The sequence below is a fragment of the Rhinatrema bivittatum genome, chromosome 11 (genome assembly GCF_901001135.1).
Source record: "Rhinatrema bivittatum chromosome 11, aRhiBiv1.1, whole genome shotgun sequence".
Taxonomy (NCBI): Eukaryota; Metazoa; Chordata; class Amphibia; order Gymnophiona; family Rhinatrematidae; genus Rhinatrema; species Rhinatrema bivittatum.
The window spans coordinates 21,742,676-21,764,184 of NC_042625.1; the positions used below are offsets into that span (position 1 = coordinate 21,742,676).

At 46.3% G+C, this 21,509-nt stretch overlaps 1 protein-coding gene across 2 annotated transcripts in view; it reads right to left on the reverse strand.

Annotated features, from left to right (window-relative positions):
- Positions 1 to 1,876: 1,876 nt before the first annotated feature.
- SETD1B (SET domain containing 1B, histone lysine methyltransferase) overlaps positions 1,877 to 21,509 on the reverse strand; it is a 68,740-nt gene continuing 49,107 nt past the window's right edge. For both annotated transcript variants that reach the window (XM_029571120.1, XM_029571121.1), the window contains exons 14-18: positions 13,007 to 13,173; positions 12,209 to 12,340; positions 10,829 to 10,948; positions 7,071 to 7,208; positions 1,877 to 6,410 (exon numbers count right to left, since the gene is read on the reverse strand). In XM_029571120.1, coding sequence (XP_029426980.1) covers positions 6,237 to 6,410; positions 7,071 to 7,208; positions 10,829 to 10,948; positions 12,209 to 12,340; positions 13,007 to 13,173 — 731 coding nt within the window. In that variant the 3' untranslated portion in view covers positions 1,877 to 6,236. The remainder of the gene's footprint in view (positions 6,411 to 7,070; positions 7,209 to 10,828; positions 10,949 to 12,208; positions 12,341 to 13,006; positions 13,174 to 21,509) is intronic.

Here is a 21,509-nt window from a genome sequence, read left to right on the forward strand (position 1 = left end):
TCCCTAGCGCCTCCTTTTTGACAGAAGCGGCGGCTGTCAGCGGGTTTGACAGCCGATGATCAATTTTACCGGCGTTGGTTCTCGAACCCGCTGACAGCCATGGGTTCAGAAAACGGACGCCGGCAAAATTGAGTGTCTGTCTTCCTACCCGTGGGCTGCAGGCAGATTTAAAAATTTTTTTTTACTTTTGAGGCTTCTGACTTAGTACACCCTCCGACTTAATATCGCTATGATATTAAGTCGGAGGGTGTACTGAAAAGCAGTTTTTTCTGCTTTTCTGTACACTTTCCCGGTGCCGACTAACTCCTGCCTTTGGGTAGGCGTTAATTTCTGAAAGTAAAATGTGCGGCTTGGCTGCACATTTTACTTTCTGTATCGTGTGGGAACAACTAATAGGCCCACCAACATGCATTTGCATGTTGGTGGGCCTATTAGTTTCGGGGCAGTTGGCCGTGTGTAAAAATAACGCGTTGAAAATGCGCGGCCAAACAGGGGCTAACAGCGCGCTCAGCATAAGCGCACTTTACTGCATCGGCCCGTGTATAAGGGGTAAAAATAACGCGTTGAAAATGTTACCCAGGTAGAGAGTCCATCAAGCTAGGTTGAGAGAACATTGCACAAATCTCATCTTTGGGTGAGTTTCCTCACTCCGAGGGTCATTAAATGTTCCCAAGAGAGCACTGTTCTGTTCGTACGTCTCACATTGAATGTCAAAGTGGCCCCTAACCCCCTACACTAATACCTAAACCTCGCCTCAAGTTACTGGGTGAGCCTCCCATAGAGATATAAATACCTATCTAGGGTCAGGGCATTACGGCTAGGTGCTCTCAGGCTCTCTCTCTCGCTCATGGTCCCCCCAGTGGTTGTATGTAGGAAATACCACATTCTGGCACTTATCTCAAAGTGCGAACATGTTTTCGCAATTTGCGGTAACTTAGCTCTTTTCATAGGTATTAGTGCAAATTGCGATAAACTCCCTATTACAATAAAACACGCCTCTTTTCCCATCACATGCGATATTTACTGCATTTTGATAAATCCAAGCCAGAGTTAGGGTATAGCCACTGCTTATCCCTGTGCAATAGCAGCATGGGATCTATCTACTGTTTGGGATTCTTCCACATACTTGTGACCTGGATTGGCCACAGTTGGTAACAGGATACTGAGCTTCATGGATCCTCGGTCTGACCCAGTATGGCAATTCCTATCTTTTTGTACTTTAGATGCATCGGTGTGATGTGGAATGAATAGAAATTAGAATTAATGTATAAACTGAAGGATTTAGTTAACTTTGTGCGCCAAATGGCTTATTTAAAAATTCCCTTTCTAGGATTGCTGCCCTATGGCTTGGATTCCTCTAAGTTAATGTCTGGAGGAAGAGACAATTTTTAAAAGAGCCTGCCTAGGTGCCTACTTTCTCTTTGCCGACTGCATGTTTCCAAGCGTGCTAAAGTGGCTGGAAGTGATTATTGCATTAAGTTCTCAAAAGTTGTGCAAGGCCTGGCTGTTTGCTTTCGTGCTTTTATTTGTTAAGATTCATTTTACTGAGCTTGCTTTGTTGGAATTTGCTTTACAATGCCCCTTTGTGCTGTTTTTTTTTTATTTTGAGAATTTTCTTATGTTACTTGTGTGTGTTATATTGGATGCCTTTTTTATTTGGAAGATCCTATTTTATGTTGAATGTATTTCAGCTGGCCTAGAGCCCCTAAGTGGACCCTTTTACCCTCTCCCCCCATCCCACTTTCTATTAAATACAATTTTCCCAAGAAATATAATTACTAAAGATGCTCACAATATCTCCCTGCAAAACACTATTTAGTCTGCAGCAGGACAAGTGGCTACAAATAAACCACAAAACCCCCCCAGTTTATCTGTATGAAAAGTCAGTATATTTATGGTTTGCTTTATAAAAGTTACTATAATACAATGGTACATAGTATTGAATTCACAAAAATATGAACAAATATTTACAGCAAGACACATCCACAAGAAAACACTTTTTTTTTTCCAAAACAAGATACATCATGAATACAGCTCCTATCTGCACAAAAAAAGCATCTCTTAAAGTTATAAACTGACTCAAAACAAATTTTAAAAAGAGAGCGAGAGAATATTCGAAGTCTCCAAAAGCAGATTCTATAGCAAAGAAAGTGGAACACAGGAAAAGGAAATAAGCAAACTTTGCCTCTATTAGAAACCATGCCCTCCCCAATTCACACTGTAAAGAAGAAGAATGCGCTCCTGAGCCAGGAGAGAGAGAGAGATGCGGGCCTGCCAGCGGCCTGTTCTTTTATTTAGGGCAGGCCTCACTCACTGCGGTTTCTTCCCCTCTTCACAAATACTACAGCGGTAAATGAGGAAATTTGGAAGGTTATCAGAAATCCAGTTACAGCTTTCTTTAAATACATTGGAGGTTGTTTATTAATAGACTGTACACATTTCCTCATTCATAATAAATAGATTTTGCAAGTTCAGACTAGCAAAAAAAAAAAAAAACCACCCAAAAGGTTTGGCTTTCCCCTCCCCCCCACCTTAATTTCTTAATGCTTCCAAATTCATCTGACCGAAAAGAAACGAAAAAGGTATTTTATACAGAATTTACATGATACAAAAGCTTGACACAAGCTGAGAACCACAGCCCAGCTCCGCCCTTATGTTCCACGTTCTTCTAGCCATCGAGACAGAGCTGGTATCTTGTTAAAAAGAAACCCCAAAATTACAATATTCATTTTAATAAATTATTTACACCCTTTTTGAAGTACAAAGTAATAAAAAAAAAAATTCAACGTGTTTCTACAAGAAACAATGTCCAGAGAGATCTGCGTTGTCAATTTACAGAAAATGCATTTTCTTAAACCTCAAAATCCTTTTTTCAATTTTATTTTTATACACAAAATGCACAGAAGACGATCCTTGAAAAGATCGGAACCTACAAATGAAAACTACTGTACTTGGAGTTTAATTTTTTTTGTAATTTTTAGCTCTGGTAGAAATAAGCTGCTTTGTAGAATTATGTTAAATATTTACTGAGTGGTCACTGCCCCTGTCTCCCAATAGCCCTGGATTTGCTACAGGGCCCGACACAGTCCTGGAATTTGAAAAACAGGTTTTGGGATGATGCAGGTAAAAAGAAGTAGCTAGAAATGGACGGAAAGCTTCAAGCACATAGGGGACAAAAAGCAGGCAAACTTTAATGCATGCCAAAAAAACAAAGAAACAAAACACACAACAGACCTTAGCTTATGTGCCCTTGTGAAAGATGAACTACAAAAAAAACCGATTCTGGCTTGCACTTCCAGGATATTGGAACTATCGTTAGGGACTGCCTGATTAAAGGACAACGATGGGATGCAATCCACTTGCTACAGCGGTGCCTGACCCAGGTTTCTTTGCATACGCGAGTGCGCTGTAGTGAACGTCGAAGAAAAACTGCCAAGGCACCTTGCTGGCTCTTTCCTCTCCCTACCCTCCCAAAACAAGGTTCGTGCTAATCAAACACAAAAAATAACATTTTTTTTTTGGTAAAGTAAAATTTCAATGCCTGCTCTGGCTACGGAGATGATCCCTAAAATTACCTGACATCTTAGAGTGGACATCTGATCCTGCTCATGGCTGGTGAAGGACACAGCATGGCTGTAAGGCTCTTTTGATGTTTGCCGGGGCAGCATCTGCCATAGCAGAGCCGGAAGGTTGTGGCATTTATAACCCGCCTTCAAGCAACCAAGCAGTTCCAACGTCCCTGCAGCAGGGCCCGTGACAGAAGAAGGCGGCTGGAGGGATGGGGGTTAGTTAACTGGGAGCACTACCCTCGGGCCTACCTTATTGTTTTAAGGACACATATGCTTTGCTGGCCTCCCTTCCCTACTCCCTGGGGACTCAGAGAAAAAAAAAAAGCTCTTGGAGGCTTTGTCCTGCATGACTTTTCCTTCTGGATTTGACCTGTACGGGTAGGGAGCAACACGGGTACGAGATGGAGCCTTCAGGAGCCACTCACGGATCAGGTCAATTGTGAGAGAGGGTGGGTTTAGTTTTGAAACAAATGCAATTTGCCATCCCAAATGCTTGGCCTTAAGCTTCAGAAGTGTGAAATCTGAAGTCTTATACATGCAACAAAAATTGGAAAGCTGAAATCTTTGGAGAAGGGTGTGATTGCAGACTACCTTATGGATCAGTGGCATTAAGCAATTTTCCCCATAGACATAACATGGGGGAAATCCATTTCGTACACCTGGCACTAAAGCAAAATACTTCTGGAAGAACTCATTGCACCTTACTTCCCAATTTGTCTTGTGAATAGCTAAGCCTGTCTGCCCAGGAGATACACAGAGGGAATGCACTTAAATACAACTATGCGCTAGTTAACCTTAGTAACGCTTTTAATGGTCACCCCATAAAGATGTGCCTTGCATTGAAGGCAGATGAGAAAAATATAATTTCTCCTGCTCTTTGCTACAAAAAGACATAAAAAAAACATATGTCTCTGCTATGGTTGCAGAAGGATCTTCCCTCTTAAACAAGTCAAGGCAATCCCTCCTCGGAGCCTTTGGAACCCAGACATGGCCTCCAGCCAAGAACCAACCCTCAACGACGCCCCAGGGGCCTTCCCCGCGTAGAGGGCAAGGTGTACAATTCCTCGGTTTGCACTGCAGGGGAACAAAGATAGTCCAGTGAGGATTTGCAGCTGGAGCGCCTGCAGGAATTGTGAGCGAACACTATGGACTTTCATGGCAAAGCACCATCAATTCAAGTAGAAAATACGTAACGTGAAATATTCATGCCAAACGGGGGAAGGAGCTGGCTAAAGTTAATGCACTTGGGCCACCCCTTCCGCATGAAACTGAAAGTAACTTGCTTTATTTTACAGATAAGGTATTTTCTTTATAAAAAACAACAACAAAATATTTTTCCCCCTTGGACAGCTACAAGAGAGAAAATGTCATCTAGGCTTTTCGCAGGAGGACCTGAAATACTGGCCATCTATCTGAAGCTGAACGATACTTTAGAACTACAAGTGCTCTATACGCTGACATCACTGGACAATAAGAGAGACTCACGCTTTAATGCTATTGGCTGCCGGCACCTCTGGAAGGAACACATCTGGGGCTTTGTGCTCTAGTTCCTTTCTGCGGGCATGCAGGGTGAGGAGCGGTGAGTGGACTGGGCAGAATGGGGGTTGGAAGTCGCACACGAGCCCCTCCCATTACGGTGCCTGATGGCCGGAGGGGCATTTAAATAGATTCCGACATAGAAACTTGCTGGGAGTTCTGACCGCTTCAGAGCCTAGAGACTGCTCGACAAAGCTGAGGATTATCATCTGTGGAGCTGTGGTAGTAGTGTACGTTTAAAGAGCAGGATCAGCTCCGTGGATAATAAATAATTTATGTAATTGCAGCTTTATCCCAGCTACGGTTTAAAAAAAAATAAAAAATAAAGGCTTAAAGCCATGCATTCTGTGGAAACACAAAAAGGCTTTTCCTATAGAGAAAAAGACTGTTTTATAATCAGGACCCAGGTCATAATTAGAATCACTTGTCTCTATGTATGGCAAAAACAATCGATGGTTTATCCACCACTATCTTTCTCTCTCCACAAAATTCAAACACCCAGCAGTGTCTGTGAAAAGCAGGTACAGCCTTTACAGAAAGGAAAAAATAATATATACAAAACTTCCAAAGCCTCGCAGCGTCTTTGTTCCGTAGGATCAATTCCCACCTGCCTCTTTCAGACGTCTGCAATCTCAGCCCATCAAGCTGCCTAGGATAAATCCTGTCTCTACTTCACAGTTATGGCAAATGTCTTTTCGAAAAGCAATGGAAAAAAATAAAAATAAAATAAAATAAAATCAAAAAGGTAGCAGCATTTCCGGAGAAGGAAGGTGAAGTACCACGTCCCACTCAAGGACGGACCAAAAAAAAAAAAAGAGAGTTAGTGTCTGAATGTATAGTGCCACGAGAGCAGGAAACACCTTAGGGTTCTCTATACTTACAATGAGCAGAAGAGCACCTGAATTGTAAACAGTCCTAATGATTCTGTGCGTTTGTACACGTGAGCCCAACTGAAGTGCGATATACATGTATACACATATATATACATATATTTACATATATATATGTGTGTGTATATATATCTATAGAAACATATTTTTCTCTCTTTTTTTTTTGGCAAAGTGTGAGCACACAGGGTTTCTGTAATCCGAGCGGCACGGCTGGCAAGGTGTGCGTTGCTGGGGAGCCCTCCTAGTTCAGCGTTCCCCGGCAGTTCTCCGCTCCGCACAGACACGGGATCTTCACGTCCTCGATAGGGAACTTGTAGTCGTACGTAATCTCCTCGTTCACATTAATCTGCTGCTTGGAGTAAATGACAATCTTCTTCTGAGCCTCCACCGTGACGACCTTGGCATAGCAGTTGGGCTGTCGAGATCAAAACAGATTCCGTCAGTCGGCTGCAGCCTACCTTTCGCAATTACAGAGAAAAAAAGCACGCAGGCAAGGCAATCGCCCTATACAGAGGGTGGCGTGGACCGCGGACGGCTCTTCCCCAAATACATTCATTCACGGTAGGGGACTGAGATAGGCATTTACACTAAGCACAAAACCTAGGCAAGGGGGAACGGTAAAAAAGACAGTCTTCCAGCAACCAGCGAGCAGCTCTCAATTTCAGACTCTGCGCACCACAAACAGGGTTTGCCGTTCAGGGTAACGGAGCCAGGTGAATCAGCCCGGTCCTTTAGTTCAGCGGTTCTCAACCCAGCCCTCGGGACACACCTCGCCCGTCAGGCTTTCAGGATATCCCCAACAAAGATGCAGGAGAGAGATTTGCATTGACTGTCTTCATTGTGCGCGTGCTCGTTGGGGATATCCTGGAAGCCTGACGGGCGAGGTGTGTCCCGATGGCTGGGTTGAGAACCCTTGCTTCAGATCGTGCGCCGGCAAACCCAGCTGCTGAAGATTCATAGCGGCTGTCTTCAAGACTGTTACCTGCCCCTGCCTCAGAGGGATTCCCACGCACGGGGGCTCGCCCCGGTCACACGTTCCACAACAGCCGGAAGGTGGAATTCCAGTACAACTTACATTGCAGCTGTGGTTAATAAAGCGGGCGAAATTTCCGCATTTCGTGGCATCGATGATGGTGTCGTGGTCGACCCTGAACATGTAACTGCTGCCGATTCCTTCCTCTTCGTAGCGCTTCTCCCTCATATCTGCAATGACCTGCAGGAAGGAAAGGGGAAATGCCTCAGGAACAGGAGCCTTGCCCTTTTTTTTCACAGTCTGTATTGGTTCCCTGGATGTTTTCTCTCTGTCTATGTGAATCACTCACCCTCTTGGAGCCACTAATCTGATGTCCTTTAAAAATCTCCTGGATAAGAGGAGGGGGCTGCTGCTATCTCTTGTAGGCACTGATAAAAACCAGACTGGGGTTTTCTGCTTGGGAATAAACATTCACCGAGGGAGTTTCCGATGAGGCCCCAGCCAGAATCACAGACATCGCTATATGTGGCAAATGTCAAAAGCGTTGCTCGCGAGCGACGCATATTTGAAAAGCCGGTAATTACACGCTGGCTCCGGTCTTTTTTCAGATCGTTATGGACAGGTTCAGGTGGACCTCGGTGAGGCCTGGCGTCTCCTCTTTTTAATCTATGTTACAGGATTTGGGTGCATTCTATATGGCATTCGGGGATGACCGTGGATCGGGAGACAGGAGAGGGGTTTTCAGGAAAAACAAGGTGTCTTAAAAAAAAAAAAAGGGAAAAGAACGGATGCAACAAAACGGTTTTACTTTTAAACATTTTGAAAACGGAGGTTCTTCCTATCTCACGAAATGTCAATAATAAGCTCCATCTGGTTTTGGATGATGTGACTGTGCTTATTCAGATCAGGGTGAAACATCTGGGAGCAGTGTTTGATAATGGGCTTTCTTTTCGAGAACAGCTCCAAACAGTGGTAGGGGTGGGTTTATAGAAACTGCGACGGCTAAAATGTATTCTGGACAAGAGGGATTTCAGGGTTTCTTTTTTTTTCCGCATTGGATTACTGCAATTCCCTTTATGTGGGTCTTCCGCAATCTCATCCAAGGGCGCTGCAATTAGCAACGAACATTTGCTGACTGGGGTGACTTTGGGGGCTCACGGTTCCCCCCCCTGCGGCAGACACATGTAAAATACTATAAAATCAACAAGACTCATCTCTACCACAAACAGAGCCCTTTCTCTTGCAGGCCCCACCCTCTGGAACTCTATGCCCCTTGATCTACGCACTGAAACTTCCACACCCAAATTCAAGAAAAAACTCAAAACTTGGCTTTTCCTACAAGCCTACCCCTCCTCACCCTTGCTTACCAACTCCTCTGCTCAATAATCGCACTGAAAGTATTTGTTGAACCTGTACATAGCGTTTTCTCGTTGTTACTGTTATTTATTTATCTTCCTCTCCCAACTTATTGTTACCCCCATTTCGAACCCAACAACCATTTATTCAGTTTTCTGCTTGTTATTTTGACTGTTCTATGTTCTTTGTAAAGGCTATGCCTAATTATACCGTGTTTTTAAGTTTTCTGTAAACCGACACGATGTGCAAACGGTTGTCGGTATATAAAACCTTTTAAATAAATAAATAAATAAATAATACTGTCCTTGACCTTTAGGGTCCAGCAGGGAAGGCCAGGATTACCTTAAGAAGCGGTAGCTAGCTGCACTCCTAATAGACCCTAATTCTGCTTTGCTAGTGGCTCTTAGGGTTGCTAAGGGGAGGCTGCAAGAGATGAGAATTAGGACCTTCCCTGAGAAAATTAGGCAGCTGCAGGATTTCTGTGCTTTTTGCAAACAGGTAAAGGCTTATTTGTAGCATGAGGCCAAAAAAAACACAGGGCGGGACCAAGTTACGAGCGTAAAGCCATATTTCAAAACCGGCCGCCGCAATGTGTGGCAGGCTGTTAGCCACATACGTTTGCTTCTGCTCCTGATGAGGTGTAAAGTCTTCATAAGTCTCTGTTTAGGCCTAAACTGACTGGGTGACGGGGTCTGGGTCAACTGGGGAGCGTGCAGGCTGAAGAACCAGAGGGTTCTGGATGGCCTCGAGACAGACCGGGCAAACTGGTGAACTAATGGGTAAAACTGGGAACGTCCTTCACGCGAGCGCATTTTATAATCTGCTGCCCTGCGCACGTTCAAGCCGACAAAGTCTTAAGGAAGAAACGCGAAATACGTCTGTTCGAGCAACCGCTTAAAATTAGGAGCACACTGTATGTGTGGCAGGTGTATTTTAAATCATACACAAGCAAATGCGCGCATGCTTTAAAACTCCAGCGTATGTTCGTTTGCACGCCCATATGCGTGTATGGACGCCCGTGTGCTTGCCGTAAAGTTACTGTCCCTGTGGCCGAGCTTCCTTCACTAACTGCATCCCATTCTTTCAGCACGTTGGAGGCACAGAAGGAAAGATTTCCTTCCATAGGAGTATTCTGCGGATGAAGTCTGAAGTCACTGCACTGGCTCCCTCTCTGCTCCCTCATTCAGTTCAAGCTCCTCTGCCTCGCCACCTCTCCTCTCTTATCTCTCTCTACACCCCTCCTCGTGCACTCCATTCATCGGACAAATAACTCCTATCCGTGCTCTTCTCCTCTACTGCCAATTCCCGACTCCGTGCTTTCCACCTGGCTGCGCCGTGTGCTTGGAATAATCTTCCTGAACTGATGCGTCATGCTCCCTCTCTCACCGGGTTTAAATCCCATCTAAAGAGCCACCTTTCTGCAGCTGCTTTTAAATCTTAGGCTGATCGGCTGCTTTTAGCCTCATTAACTAACTTTCTTTTCTTTTTGTAACCATTGTCTTGTTTTATGAAATACCCCAAGTCTGTCCTCTAAGTTTGTCTCATGACACTGTAAGCTCTATTGAGCAGGGGCTGTCTTTTTTGTGTGTTTGTACAGTGCTGCGCACGTCGTGTGGTGCTATGAAAAAAATGTTAAGTAGTGGAAGTAGTAGAAAGTGTCACGCACTCTCCTCTTGCTCTCTGCTTCCGGGGTTTTTCTATTCTCTAACCGATCATGCGTCAGCGTCACATGCGGACAGAAAGCAGAGCAACAGCAAAGAACGGCGCAGTAAGAAGGAGAACACCACACACTGAGTAAGACCTGCGACAGCACACCAGGAGGGCCCCGCCGGTCTTTTCCCGCTGTCTTCTATGTTTCAGTATCATGGGGCTTGGAGGAAGCTCTACCCAACAGCAAGAAGGAAGAGAGGCAGCAGGCAAAGGCAGCAGGATGCCTCCAGGAATACGGATTCTCTCTCAGATTACTCCCGCAGGGCAGGTTGTGAAGTCTGGACAGGGGGGTCTTCTTATCACCCACCCAGGCTCACAGCAAAGTTACTCTGTTTTGTTTTTTTGTCACAAGGCAGCCTCGTTTTTGGATTCCAGCTGTCAGAAACAGGGCCAGGATCTGATACTATGAACGTTCTTTTGCACGGACCCCCTTACTTTTATAACCTCCCTACCAACACACTCAGCCCAGAGACCCTGCAGCTCCGTCCGGAGTCCTGCAGTCACGGGCCGTAAGTCCAGTTGCCATGGCGCCGGGACTCCCCCCACCCCCCCTCCCCCAGCCCTTCTCAACCCAGAGAGCAGAAGACCGGACCCGCACCTCAAACCCCCGCCCTCCGCCCCGCAAAGCGTGGTGGCCGGCCCCCAAAGTTAGTTTGTTTCCCTGAATCTGTGGTGATGTCTCATCACGGAAATGCTTGGCTACCATGGACGGGGGGGGGCTGTGGCCAGTCTAGGCCACATGCGTCAACGTGCCAGACGTTCAGTTTTTTTTTTTTTACCAGAATAATCCTTACCTGCCGGATGTTCTGGCCCACATATTCGATCACCATCTCGTCGGCTGCAATCGGCTCCATGGCAAACAGGCCCCAGTCGTGAATGTGGCTCTTACAGAATTTCAGCTTCTTTTTCCGGAACTGAAACCAACAAGAAAGAAACAGGGCATCAGCCCGAGCCTGCATAGCACCAGATTTAGAGTACCATGCGCAGGGCATCGGACAGAAGGCATTGGCGGCTTTTGCAGCGCACACAGGATTTAGGACCTGACGGATCGGTCACTGCTAGGAAGCAACTTCCAAACTCCCTGTGTGCCCGGATCCAACCATAGCCCTCATCCCTACGGACACAGTCACCGCATTCACTAAAACCCACTGCAGTCCATTAATGTAACAGCGCTCACACACAAACGGGGATTTTCTTTGCATAATGTAACTGACATTTTAAACAAAAATGATAAATCTCTGTCATAAACACTGATTTTAACAAAGTCACGAGTGGCGTGGAAGAAAGGCTAAACAGCCCTCAGGGAATGGACTGCCTCTTTAGGATCTTCCGGGTGACTGCGAGTACCCAGAATGGCCACCGCCTGACGCAGGGCACTGGGCTGATCCAGCCTGGAACCTCTTATGTTCTTGTAAGTTCTGAAAGCTCCACCTCTTTATAATCCTAAAAGTACCAGGGGGGGAAACTGGCAAAGGGGCAGCTTTGCTAAGCTACATCGGAAAACCAGTGCAGACGTCACACGAAGCACGAATGTGATTTATTTTTAAAATGGGCGCTATGGCGGGGGTGGGGTGCTGCCAACATAAAAGGTGGAATATTTTATTACTAATAAAGGCATAAAAGTATAAGGAATAAAATAGGACAAAAAAATAAAGGAGACCCAAGAATAAGATTAAAAAAAAAGGAAGCAATAGCACCAAAAAAAAAAAGTAAGGTAATGCTCTGAGCAACCTAGAGAGCACTGCCATGTGTGCACGCCTATTGCCTTGCAAACTCTCCAATCTCTTACCACTAATAAAAATGTTAAAAAATAAATAAAATACCACTCCAAATCAACTCCTCATTAATAGCAGTCTGTTCAGTGCTTGTTTTTTGTTTTTTTTTTACAGCAGCTCATACTCATTTTTCTCATTACTGAGAGAGAAAGCCAGCAACCAGTGTGCTAGGGATAGGAAAGGTGGGAACCAGTGCTCCGGTGTCACAACTGGCAGCACACATGCCCCTCTCTCCCCCTCCACCCCCGATAAGGAGCTGGAACCCGTGGGGCAGGCATGCGTGGAGGTAGCATTTCCACAAATCGCTCTGGGACCTCTGGGCACGTTGTGTAAGGTGGTGGGGGAGGGGGGGGGGTGTCTGCCACAGGCTGCCGCTCCTGCGCGGCACGCCACACTTACCTTCAGCTGGTTGAATTTGAGCAGGTCGCTGTCACAGCTTCCTGTGAACGAGGACAGCAACCGGCGCTGCTCGGATCTTCTCTCGGAACCGGCCCGCGTGGAGGCGTGAGGCTGGGCTGGGATACTCATGCCCTGCAGAGCAGACACGGAGGGACAGCAGCTCATGTCCAGTTCTACTTTAAGCAGCATTTAAACACCAAAAAGCGTGGCCCCCAGGGACCAAAGGCTTTGACCAGGCAGCACCTCCGTGGGCAGGTTTATTGCTGCGCCGCGCTTCCTGGTTCTGTCAGCGCCCTGCAGACGCGACCGCCCTTTTCCTTGCTCTAAAGGCTCGCACGCGTGTGGGGGGAGGGGGGTATCTCCCATCACAGAACGTCAACGGCACTGGAGCCCAGGACCCCCCCCCACACACACACACACACACAAATCAGGGAGAGCCGGGCTTCGCCCAGGGCTCCTATGCCAGTAACAGGCTCGGGGGTATGAGCCGCACTCAGATCCCCTCTCCCGGGCACAGAGCACGGGCTGGTCCAGCACGCAGAGGACACACGGCAGCCAGGAAGCCACCCCTGAGCAAAGAAATCTGCTTGCGACGCAGGAGGGCGGCGGATCACAGTTTTGCAGGGCAGGCTGATTCAGTCCTGGCTTTATCCCGCTGCCCCCGCAAGGAGCAGGCGGATCTGCTCGTCTTAACGCAATCAAAATTGCAAGCCCTGTGGGGGGGGAAATCCCGGCCTGAAAAAAACACGGGGCCGGCCGTTCACCGCGGCGCGCGCTCTCTGGGACGCCGCCACCTACCTGTGTGTCTACCGGAGGTTCATCCGTAAACGTCCGACTATTGACGAGGTATTCGAGTTTATCCTTCTTATCGATTTTATAATAGCCTTCGCTGCGGGCACAGCCTGTCATGTGCTCCCGCAAGCCATCTTCTCGTTTCTTCTTTTTGGGGGATAGAACACTGGTTGGTGGAAAGTGGTTAAGGAAACAAATCCACACAGGACCTCGCGGCTGCTTCATTCTAATTAAAAAAAAAAAAAACCCAACTAAAGACGGGACATTACCGCAGCGATGCGAGCAAACCAGCCTCTCTCTTTGCAACTTCTATTTATTTGGGCCCAATTTTCATTTTATTCCTTAAATAACATCTCTTTGGTTCTTAAAAGGGTGCCCCCTGGCCACCAGTCACATCCACGTTTCTATCTGAAAGGAAAGCCAGAAGCGGCCCCCAGGAGTGTAAAAAGAGGATATTTAGAAGCTCGGCCCAGCTCTCCACACCAGCTGGTGACGGGCCTGGCTAATGGGCCCTGCGGGAGGATGGGCCGTTCCCCTGTACATTTCTGGTTTTATGCTACTGGCGTTCCCTCCTTTCTTTCAAAAGCTAAGAGTTTGGAAGAATTCAAAAGTCCTGAAAACTTCACCTAACCACGCCCACAATCCTTAACCTAATTCTACCTACTCTGCCGCTCCCTCCAAGCTTATTCCAGGTCCACCTACCCTGCCGCTCTCTCCAAGCGTATTCCAGCTCCAACTACCCTGCCGCTCCCTCCAAGCGTATTCCAGCTCCAACTACCCTGCCGCTCCCTCCAAGCTTATTCCAGCTCCAGCTACCCTGCCGCTCCCTCCAAGCTTATTCCAGCTCCAACTACCCTGCCGCTCCCTCCAAGCTTATTCCAGCTCCAACTACCCTGCCGCTCCCTCCAAGCTTATTCCAGCTCCACCTACCCTGCCGCTTCCCCAAGCTTATTCCAGCTCCAGCTACCCTGCCGCTCTCTCCAAGCGTATTCCAGCTCCAACTACCCTGCCGCTCCCTCCAAGCTTATTCCAGCTCCACCTACCCTACCGCTTCCGCAAGCTTATTCCAGCTCCAGCTACCCTGCCGCTCCCTCCAAGCGTATTCCAGCTCCAACTACCCTGCCGCTCCCTCCAAGCTTATTCCAGCTCCACCTACCCTACCGCTTCCCCAAGCTTATTCCAGCTCCAGCTACCCTGCCGCTCCCTCCAAGCTTATTCCAGCTCCAGCTACCCTGCCGCTCCCTCCAAGCTTATTCCAGCTCCACCTACCCTGCCGCTTCCGCAAGCTTATTCCAGCTCCAGCTACCCTGCCGCTCCCTCCAAGCTTATTCCAGCTCCACCTACCCTGCCGCTCCCTCCAAGTTAATTCCAGCTCCACCTACCCTGCCGCTCCCTCCAAGTTAATTCCAGCTCCACCTACCCTGCCGCTCCCTCCAAGTTAATTCCAGCTCCACCTACCCTGCCGCTTCCCCCAAGCTTATTCCAGCTCCACCTACCCTGCCACTCCCTCCAAGTTTATTCTAGCTCCACCTACCCTGCCACTCCCTCCAAGCTTATTCCAGCTCCACCTACCCTGCCACTCCCTCCAAGCTTATTCCAGCTCCACCTACCTTGCTACTCCCGCCACGCTTATTCCAGCTCCACCTCACCCCCGCTCCCTCTATGTACCCACCTCATGCAGACCTGGAGAGGACTGATGCAGGAGGTGATAGCACCATGTTATAATAGTTGTGGTTTGAAGCTACTGCTCTCAAATACACTTCCAGGAAGAGTAGTTCCCACAGGTCATGACTGTGGGGGATCATAACAGAAGAGAACGGTTCCTCTGAGAAGTAAAAACTGCTCTGACAGTGCATCCTTTGGCCTTCCCTGGATGAACATGAGGGAGCTACCAGACACAACTCAAGAGGAATGTCCTCCGATTTCCCTGCTGCAGGCCACAAACACTTCAAAACAAAAAATGACACATGGAGATTGTGATTTTCCGTAGAAATTTCACCCATACGAAAAAAAAAAACACCCCCCCAAAATCCATGAGGTATTTTGTAGCCATGAATACATGTGTCTGTCCTTTCCCTCTGAGTATTAGCTACAAGGTCCACAGGTGGCTTCGATGACTTCCCCCTGTACGACATGCAAACGGATGAACACTGCAGACTGTCACGGAAGAGATTGAGACCGGGGGTCAGATTACTTTTAATCTGAGAGACAGAAATGCCATCACAGTTCTCCATAACAAGCAGAATGCACGAACGATGGGGGCCTTTTCAAATCTAGCCCTCAAAACCCTCAAGAAGATCCGCTTTTCAAAGCCCTGCACAGTCAATGTTCACCATGCACAGAGTCAATCTGCATGTTTTGGTTACCGTGGAAACCAGACACCCCCCCACCCTTGGAGGCCCCTTAAAAAACGGTAAGAGTTGAAAGCCATCATTCAGCAGATTATCGCAGGGGGGGTCACTGTTCCAGGCATCTGGGTGTGACGTCAACTAATCCTAATGACAGCCAAGAGCACGGTCAGATCCATAGGCTAGGGGCGAAGCTCAGCTGGGCTTAGAACCTCTTCCTCCTCCCTCTGCCCCTGCTCCCAATGCCATGCCTGCCAGTTTGGACTTTCAGCTCTCGCTGGAGCTCTTCATGAAAGTCCGATTCGGTTCAACCGCTGTCAGAATGGCCGTCGGCGACACCACGCGTGCTGCCCGCGAGGCAATCCAGGATAGGCTTTCTTACTACAACCCAAAATTCCTAGGAATGCATCCAAATCTATTCTTAAATAACAGCATGTCGAGTACTTGCAGCCAGGCCTGAAGAAAAATGGAATCATTGTGGGCTTGTGAAATCCTTTAAAGAGAACAACAAGAAAAGGGTGAAAAAGAGGCCAGACAGGTCTGCAGATCCTCTCCTGTTCACAACCCAAAACGACTTCAATCAAAGAATAATACTGCCGGGAAGAACCAACATCCTGGCATAGATAAAATATAATGAGACAGGTTTTTATTGGATTATGGCAGACGTCTGCACAAAGGGTTAGTTTATATTATTAACATTACTCAAAGCTGTCCTGTAGAGTGGGCAAACGGGCTATAAAGGTGCTGATCCTGTTAGGAATAAACAGTTTTATTTTTGATCCCTCCCCCTGTAGATTTTCCATCTCTGGAACTCCGACTCTAATCTTGCTTCTAAGTCCTTATCCGACACTAAGGCCTGCAGCAATACTCCTGTAATTACGATTCTGCACTTTATAATATCAGCCTCTTCCTCGCTCTAAGGCCACTGGCTTTCAAACATGGAAGGGGCAATGCTGCTTCTTCCCTTGCCCACACATCTCCTAACCAAGCAATCATCCCCTCTTCAAGCTTCATATTCAGTGAACATAAGAAATTTCTACACTGGGTCAGACCAAGGGTCCATCAAGCCCAGCATCCTGTTTCCAACAGAAGCCAAAACCAGGCCACAAGAACCTGGCAAGTACCCAAAAACTAAGAAGATCCCATGCTACTGATGCAATTAATAGCAGAGGCCATTCCCTAAATCAACTTGATTAATAGCAGGAAATGGACTTCTCCTCCAGGAACTTAATCAAACCTTTTTTTAAACCAAGCTACACTAACTGCACTAACCACATCTTCTGGCAACAAATTCCAGAACTTAATTGTACATTGAGTGAAAAAGAATTTTCTCTGATTATTAATTTTAAATGTGCTACTTGCTAACTTCATGAACTGCTACCTAGTCCTTCTATTATCTGAAAGAGTAAATAACCAATTCACATTTACCCATTCTAGACCTCTCATGATTTTAAAGATCTCTATCATATCCCCCCTCAGCCGTCTCTTCTCCAAGCTGAAGCCCTAACCTCTTCAGCCTTTCCTCATAGGGGAGCTGTTCCATCCCCTTTATCATTTTGGTCACTCTTCTCTGTACCTTCTCCATTGCAATTACATCTTTTTTCAGATGTGAATTGTATACAGTATTTAAGGAGCGGTCTCACCATAGAGCAATACAGATGTCATTATGCCATTTTCTGTTTTATTAACCATTCCCTTCCTAATAATTCCTAATATTCTATTTCCTTTTCTGACTGCTGCAGCACATTGAGCCGACGATTTCAATGTTTTATCCACTATGATGCCTAGACCTTTTTCCTGGGTAGTAGTTCCTAATATGGAACCTGACATCGTGTAACTAAAGCAAGGATTATTTTTTCCTATATGCAACACCTTGCACTGTCCACATTAAATTTTGGATGCCCAATCTTCCAGTTTTGCAAGGTCCTCCTGCAATTTATCATAATCCACTTGTGATTTAACTACTCTGAATAATTTTGTATCATCTGCAAATTTGATCACCTCACTCAATGTATTCCTTTCCAGATTATTTATAAATATATTAAAAAGCACCGGTCCAAGTAGAGATCCCTGGGGCACTCCACTGTTTACCCTTTTCCACTGAGAAAATTGACCATTTAATCCTACTCTCTGTTTCCTGTCTTTTAACCAGTTTGTCATCCAAAAAAGGACACCATCTCCTATCCCATGGCTTTTTAGTTTTCTTAGAAGCCTCTCCTAAGGGACTTTGTCATATGCCTTCTGAAAATCCAAATACACTACATCTACCAATTTACCTTTAGCCACATGATTATTAACTCCTTCAAAAAAATGAAGCCGATTTGTGAGGCAAGACTTGCATTGGGTAAATCCATGTTGATTGTGTTCCATTAAACCATGTCTTTCTATATGTTCTGTGATTTTGATCTTTAGAATAGTTTCCACTATTTTTCTTGGCAATGAAGTCAGGCTCACTGGTCTATAGTTTCCTGGATCACCCCTGGAGACCTTTTTAAATATTTGGGTTACATTGGCCACCCTCCAGTCTTCAAGTACAATGAATGATTTTAATGATAGGTTACAAATTTTAACTAATAGATCTGAATTTCATTTTTGAGTTCCTTCAGAACCCTGGGATGCATACCATCTGGTCCAGGTGATTTGCTACTCTTTAGTTTGTCAATCTGGCCTACTACATATCTTCCAGGTTTACAGTGATTTGGTTTAAGTCATCTGACTCCTCACCCTTGAAAACCATCTCTGGAACCAGTATCTCCCCAACATCCTCATTAGTAAACAAATAATTCATTTAGTCTTTCTGCAATGGCCTTATCTTCTCTAAAAGCCTCTTTATCCCCTCGGTCATCTAGCAGACGACTCCTTCACAGATTTCTTGCTTTGGATATATTTAAAAAAAAAGTTTTTATTATGAGTTTTTGCCTCTGTGGCCAACTTCATTTCAAATTCTCTCTTAGCCTGCCTTATCAATGTTTTACATTTAACTTGACAATGCTTATGCTTTTTCCTATTTTCTTCAGATGGATGCTTCTTCCAATTAATTTTTGAAGGATTTTTTTTTGTTTGTTAAAATAACCTCTTTCACCTCACCTTTTAACCATACTAGTAATCATTTTGCCTTCCTTCCACCTTTCTTAATGCGTGGTTTACATCTGGACTGTGCTTCTAAGATTGTATTTTTAAACAATGTCCCCACCTGTTGTACACTTTTAACCTTTGCAGCTGCACCTTTTAGTTTTTTCTATCTTCATCATTTTATCAAAGTTTCCCTTTTGAAAGTTTAGTGTTAGAGCTGCAGAATTTACTTATTGTCCCCCTTCCAGTTATTAGTTTAAATTTGATAATGTTATGATCACTATTGCAATGTGGCCCCACCACTGTTACCTCTCTCACCAAATCCTGCATTCCACTAAGAATTAAATCTAAAATAACTCCCTCTCTCGTTGTTTCCTGAACCAATTGCTCCATGAAGCAGTCGTTTATTCCACCCAGGAAGTTTGTCTCTAGCAAGTCCTGATGTTACATTTACCCAGTCAATATTAGTGTAATTGAAATCTCCCATTATTACTGCACTGCCAAATTGGTTTGCTTCCCTGATTTCTCTTAGTATTTCATCATCTGTCTGACCATTTTGTCCAGGTGGATGGTAGTATACTCCTATCACTATACTCTTACCCAACACACAAGGGATTTCTACCCATATGGATTCCACTAAGCATTTAGTCTCTTGTATGATCTTTATCCTGTTGGACTTTACCCTCCCGGACATAAGGTACCACACCCCCACCGAGTTGAACCTCCCTATCATTGCGATATAATTTGCACCCTAGTATAGTACTGTCCCATTGGTTATCCTCCTTCCACCAGGCCTCTGAGATGCCAATTACGTCTATCTCATTATTCACTGCTACACACTCTAACTCTCCCATCTTACTTCTTCAAAGTGTGTTTTTTGTTTGTATTAACCACCTTTTCAGGGATAATTTGGAATTCTTTAGCTCAGGTGATTCTTTACGTATAGGCACATGGACTACCTTTGCTTTTATTGGAACCTCGCTGTTGGGATGCCCTAACTCTTCTGTTTCATTAGTATCCTTCGACACCTCCCTCCGAACCATGCGCTGCTGAGTGACTGTCGGCTTTCCCCTTTGTTCTAATTTAAAAGCTGCTCTATCTCCTTTTTAAAAGTTAGTGCCAGTAGCCTGGTTCTACCTTGGTTAAGGTGGAGCCTGTCCTTTTGGAAAAGTCTCCCTCTTCCCCAAAAGGTTCCCCAGTTCCTAACAAAACTGAATCCCTCTTCCCTGCACCATCGACTCATCCACGCATTGAGACTCCGGAGCTCTGTCTGCCTCTGGGGACCTGCGCATGGAACAGGAAGCATTTCAAAAACCCAAAGGATTTTACCCCTCTGGGCGTTCCATAAAGCACACAGTTGCCCATATCCGACCATGCACATACTCACTCCCCCTACCTTCCCCTGCCAAGGCCTCAAGAATGGAAGTTCAGCAACAACAGCACGTGAGCCCCCAGGTGCTGAGGGCTGGAATGCCCCTGCATCACTTATAGCAACTCTAAGAGGTAGATTTTAAAAACATACGCGCGTGCGAACAAAAGTACACCAGATTTTATAAGATACGTGCGTAGCCGCACGTATCTTATAAAATAAGGGGTCGGCGCGCGCAAGGCTGCGCAAAAATCGGCAGCCTGCGCGCGCCGAGCCGCGCAGCCTGCCTCCATTCCATCCGAGGCCGCTCTGAAATTGGAGCGGAGGATGGTCCCGAGTCCCCCGCAGTGCCGGGGACTCGGGACCACCCTCCCGGCCCGCCCCCGAACTGTCACCACGCCCCCGGACCCGCCCCAGACATGCCCCCGGACAAGCCCCCTCCCGCCCCTTTTACGAAGCCCCGGGGCTTTGACGCGCCGGCGGCCTATGCAAAATAGGCCGCTGGTGCACGAGTGCCCTGCGCGCGTAAATCCTCCAGGGGTTTTAAAAATCTACCCCTAATTGTATTAAATTACTATTTGGACAACTGGGGGTGAGGTCAGCCCTCCAATTCCACACTCCTATAGCTCTGCACTTTATTTCATTACTCGTTTACTTGGAGTCAGTTCAAGCTTTCTTTTGCCAGAGTGTAACTCCCCCCACATGAACGATACTCTCTGGCAATAAAGGATTGAATAAGAACATGCCATACTGGGTCAGACCAAGGGTCCATCAAGCCCAGCATCCTGTTTCCAACAGTGGCCAATCCAGACCATAAGAACCTGGCAAGTACCCAAAAACTAAGTCTATTCCATGTAACCATTGCTAATGGCAGTGGCTATTCTCTAAGTGAACTTAATAGCAGGTAATGGACTTCTCCTCCAAGAACTTATCCAATCCTTTTTTAAACACAGCTATACTAACTGCACTAACCACATCCTCTGGCAACAAATTCCAGAGTTTAATTGTGCGTTGAGTAAAAAAGAACTTTCTCCGATTAGTTTTAAATGTGCCCCATGCTAACTTCATGGAGTGCCCCCTAGTCTTTCTATTATCCGAAAGAGTAAATAACCGATTCACATCTACCCGTTCTAGACCTCTCATGATTTTAAACACCTCTATCATATCCCCCCTCAGTCGTCTCTTCTCCAAGCTGAAAGGTCCTAACCTCTTTAGTCTTTCCTCATAGGGGAGTTGTTCCATTCCCCTTATTATTTTGGTAGCCCTTCTCTGTACCTTCTCCATCGCAATTATATCTTTTTGAGATGCGGCGACCAGAATTGTACACAGTATTCAAGGTGCGGTCTCACCATGGAGCGATACAGAGGCATTATGACATTTTCCGTTTTATTCACCATTCCCTTTCTAATAATTCCCAACATTGGGGTAGATTTTCAAACAAGGCGCGTTGGCGTACTTTTGTTGGCGCTCCAGGCGCAAACAAAAGTACGCGGGATTTTAGTAGATACGCGCGGAGCCGCGCGTATCTGCTAAAAACCTGGATCGGTGCGCGCAAGGCTATTGATTTTGTATAGCCGGCGCGCGCCAAGCCGCACAGCCTACCCCCGTTCCCTCCAAGGCCGCTCCGAAATCGGAGCGGCCTTGGAGGGAATCCTCTAACGCCCTCCCCTCACCTTCCCCTCCCTTCCTCTACCTAACCCACCCGCCCGGCCCTGTCTAC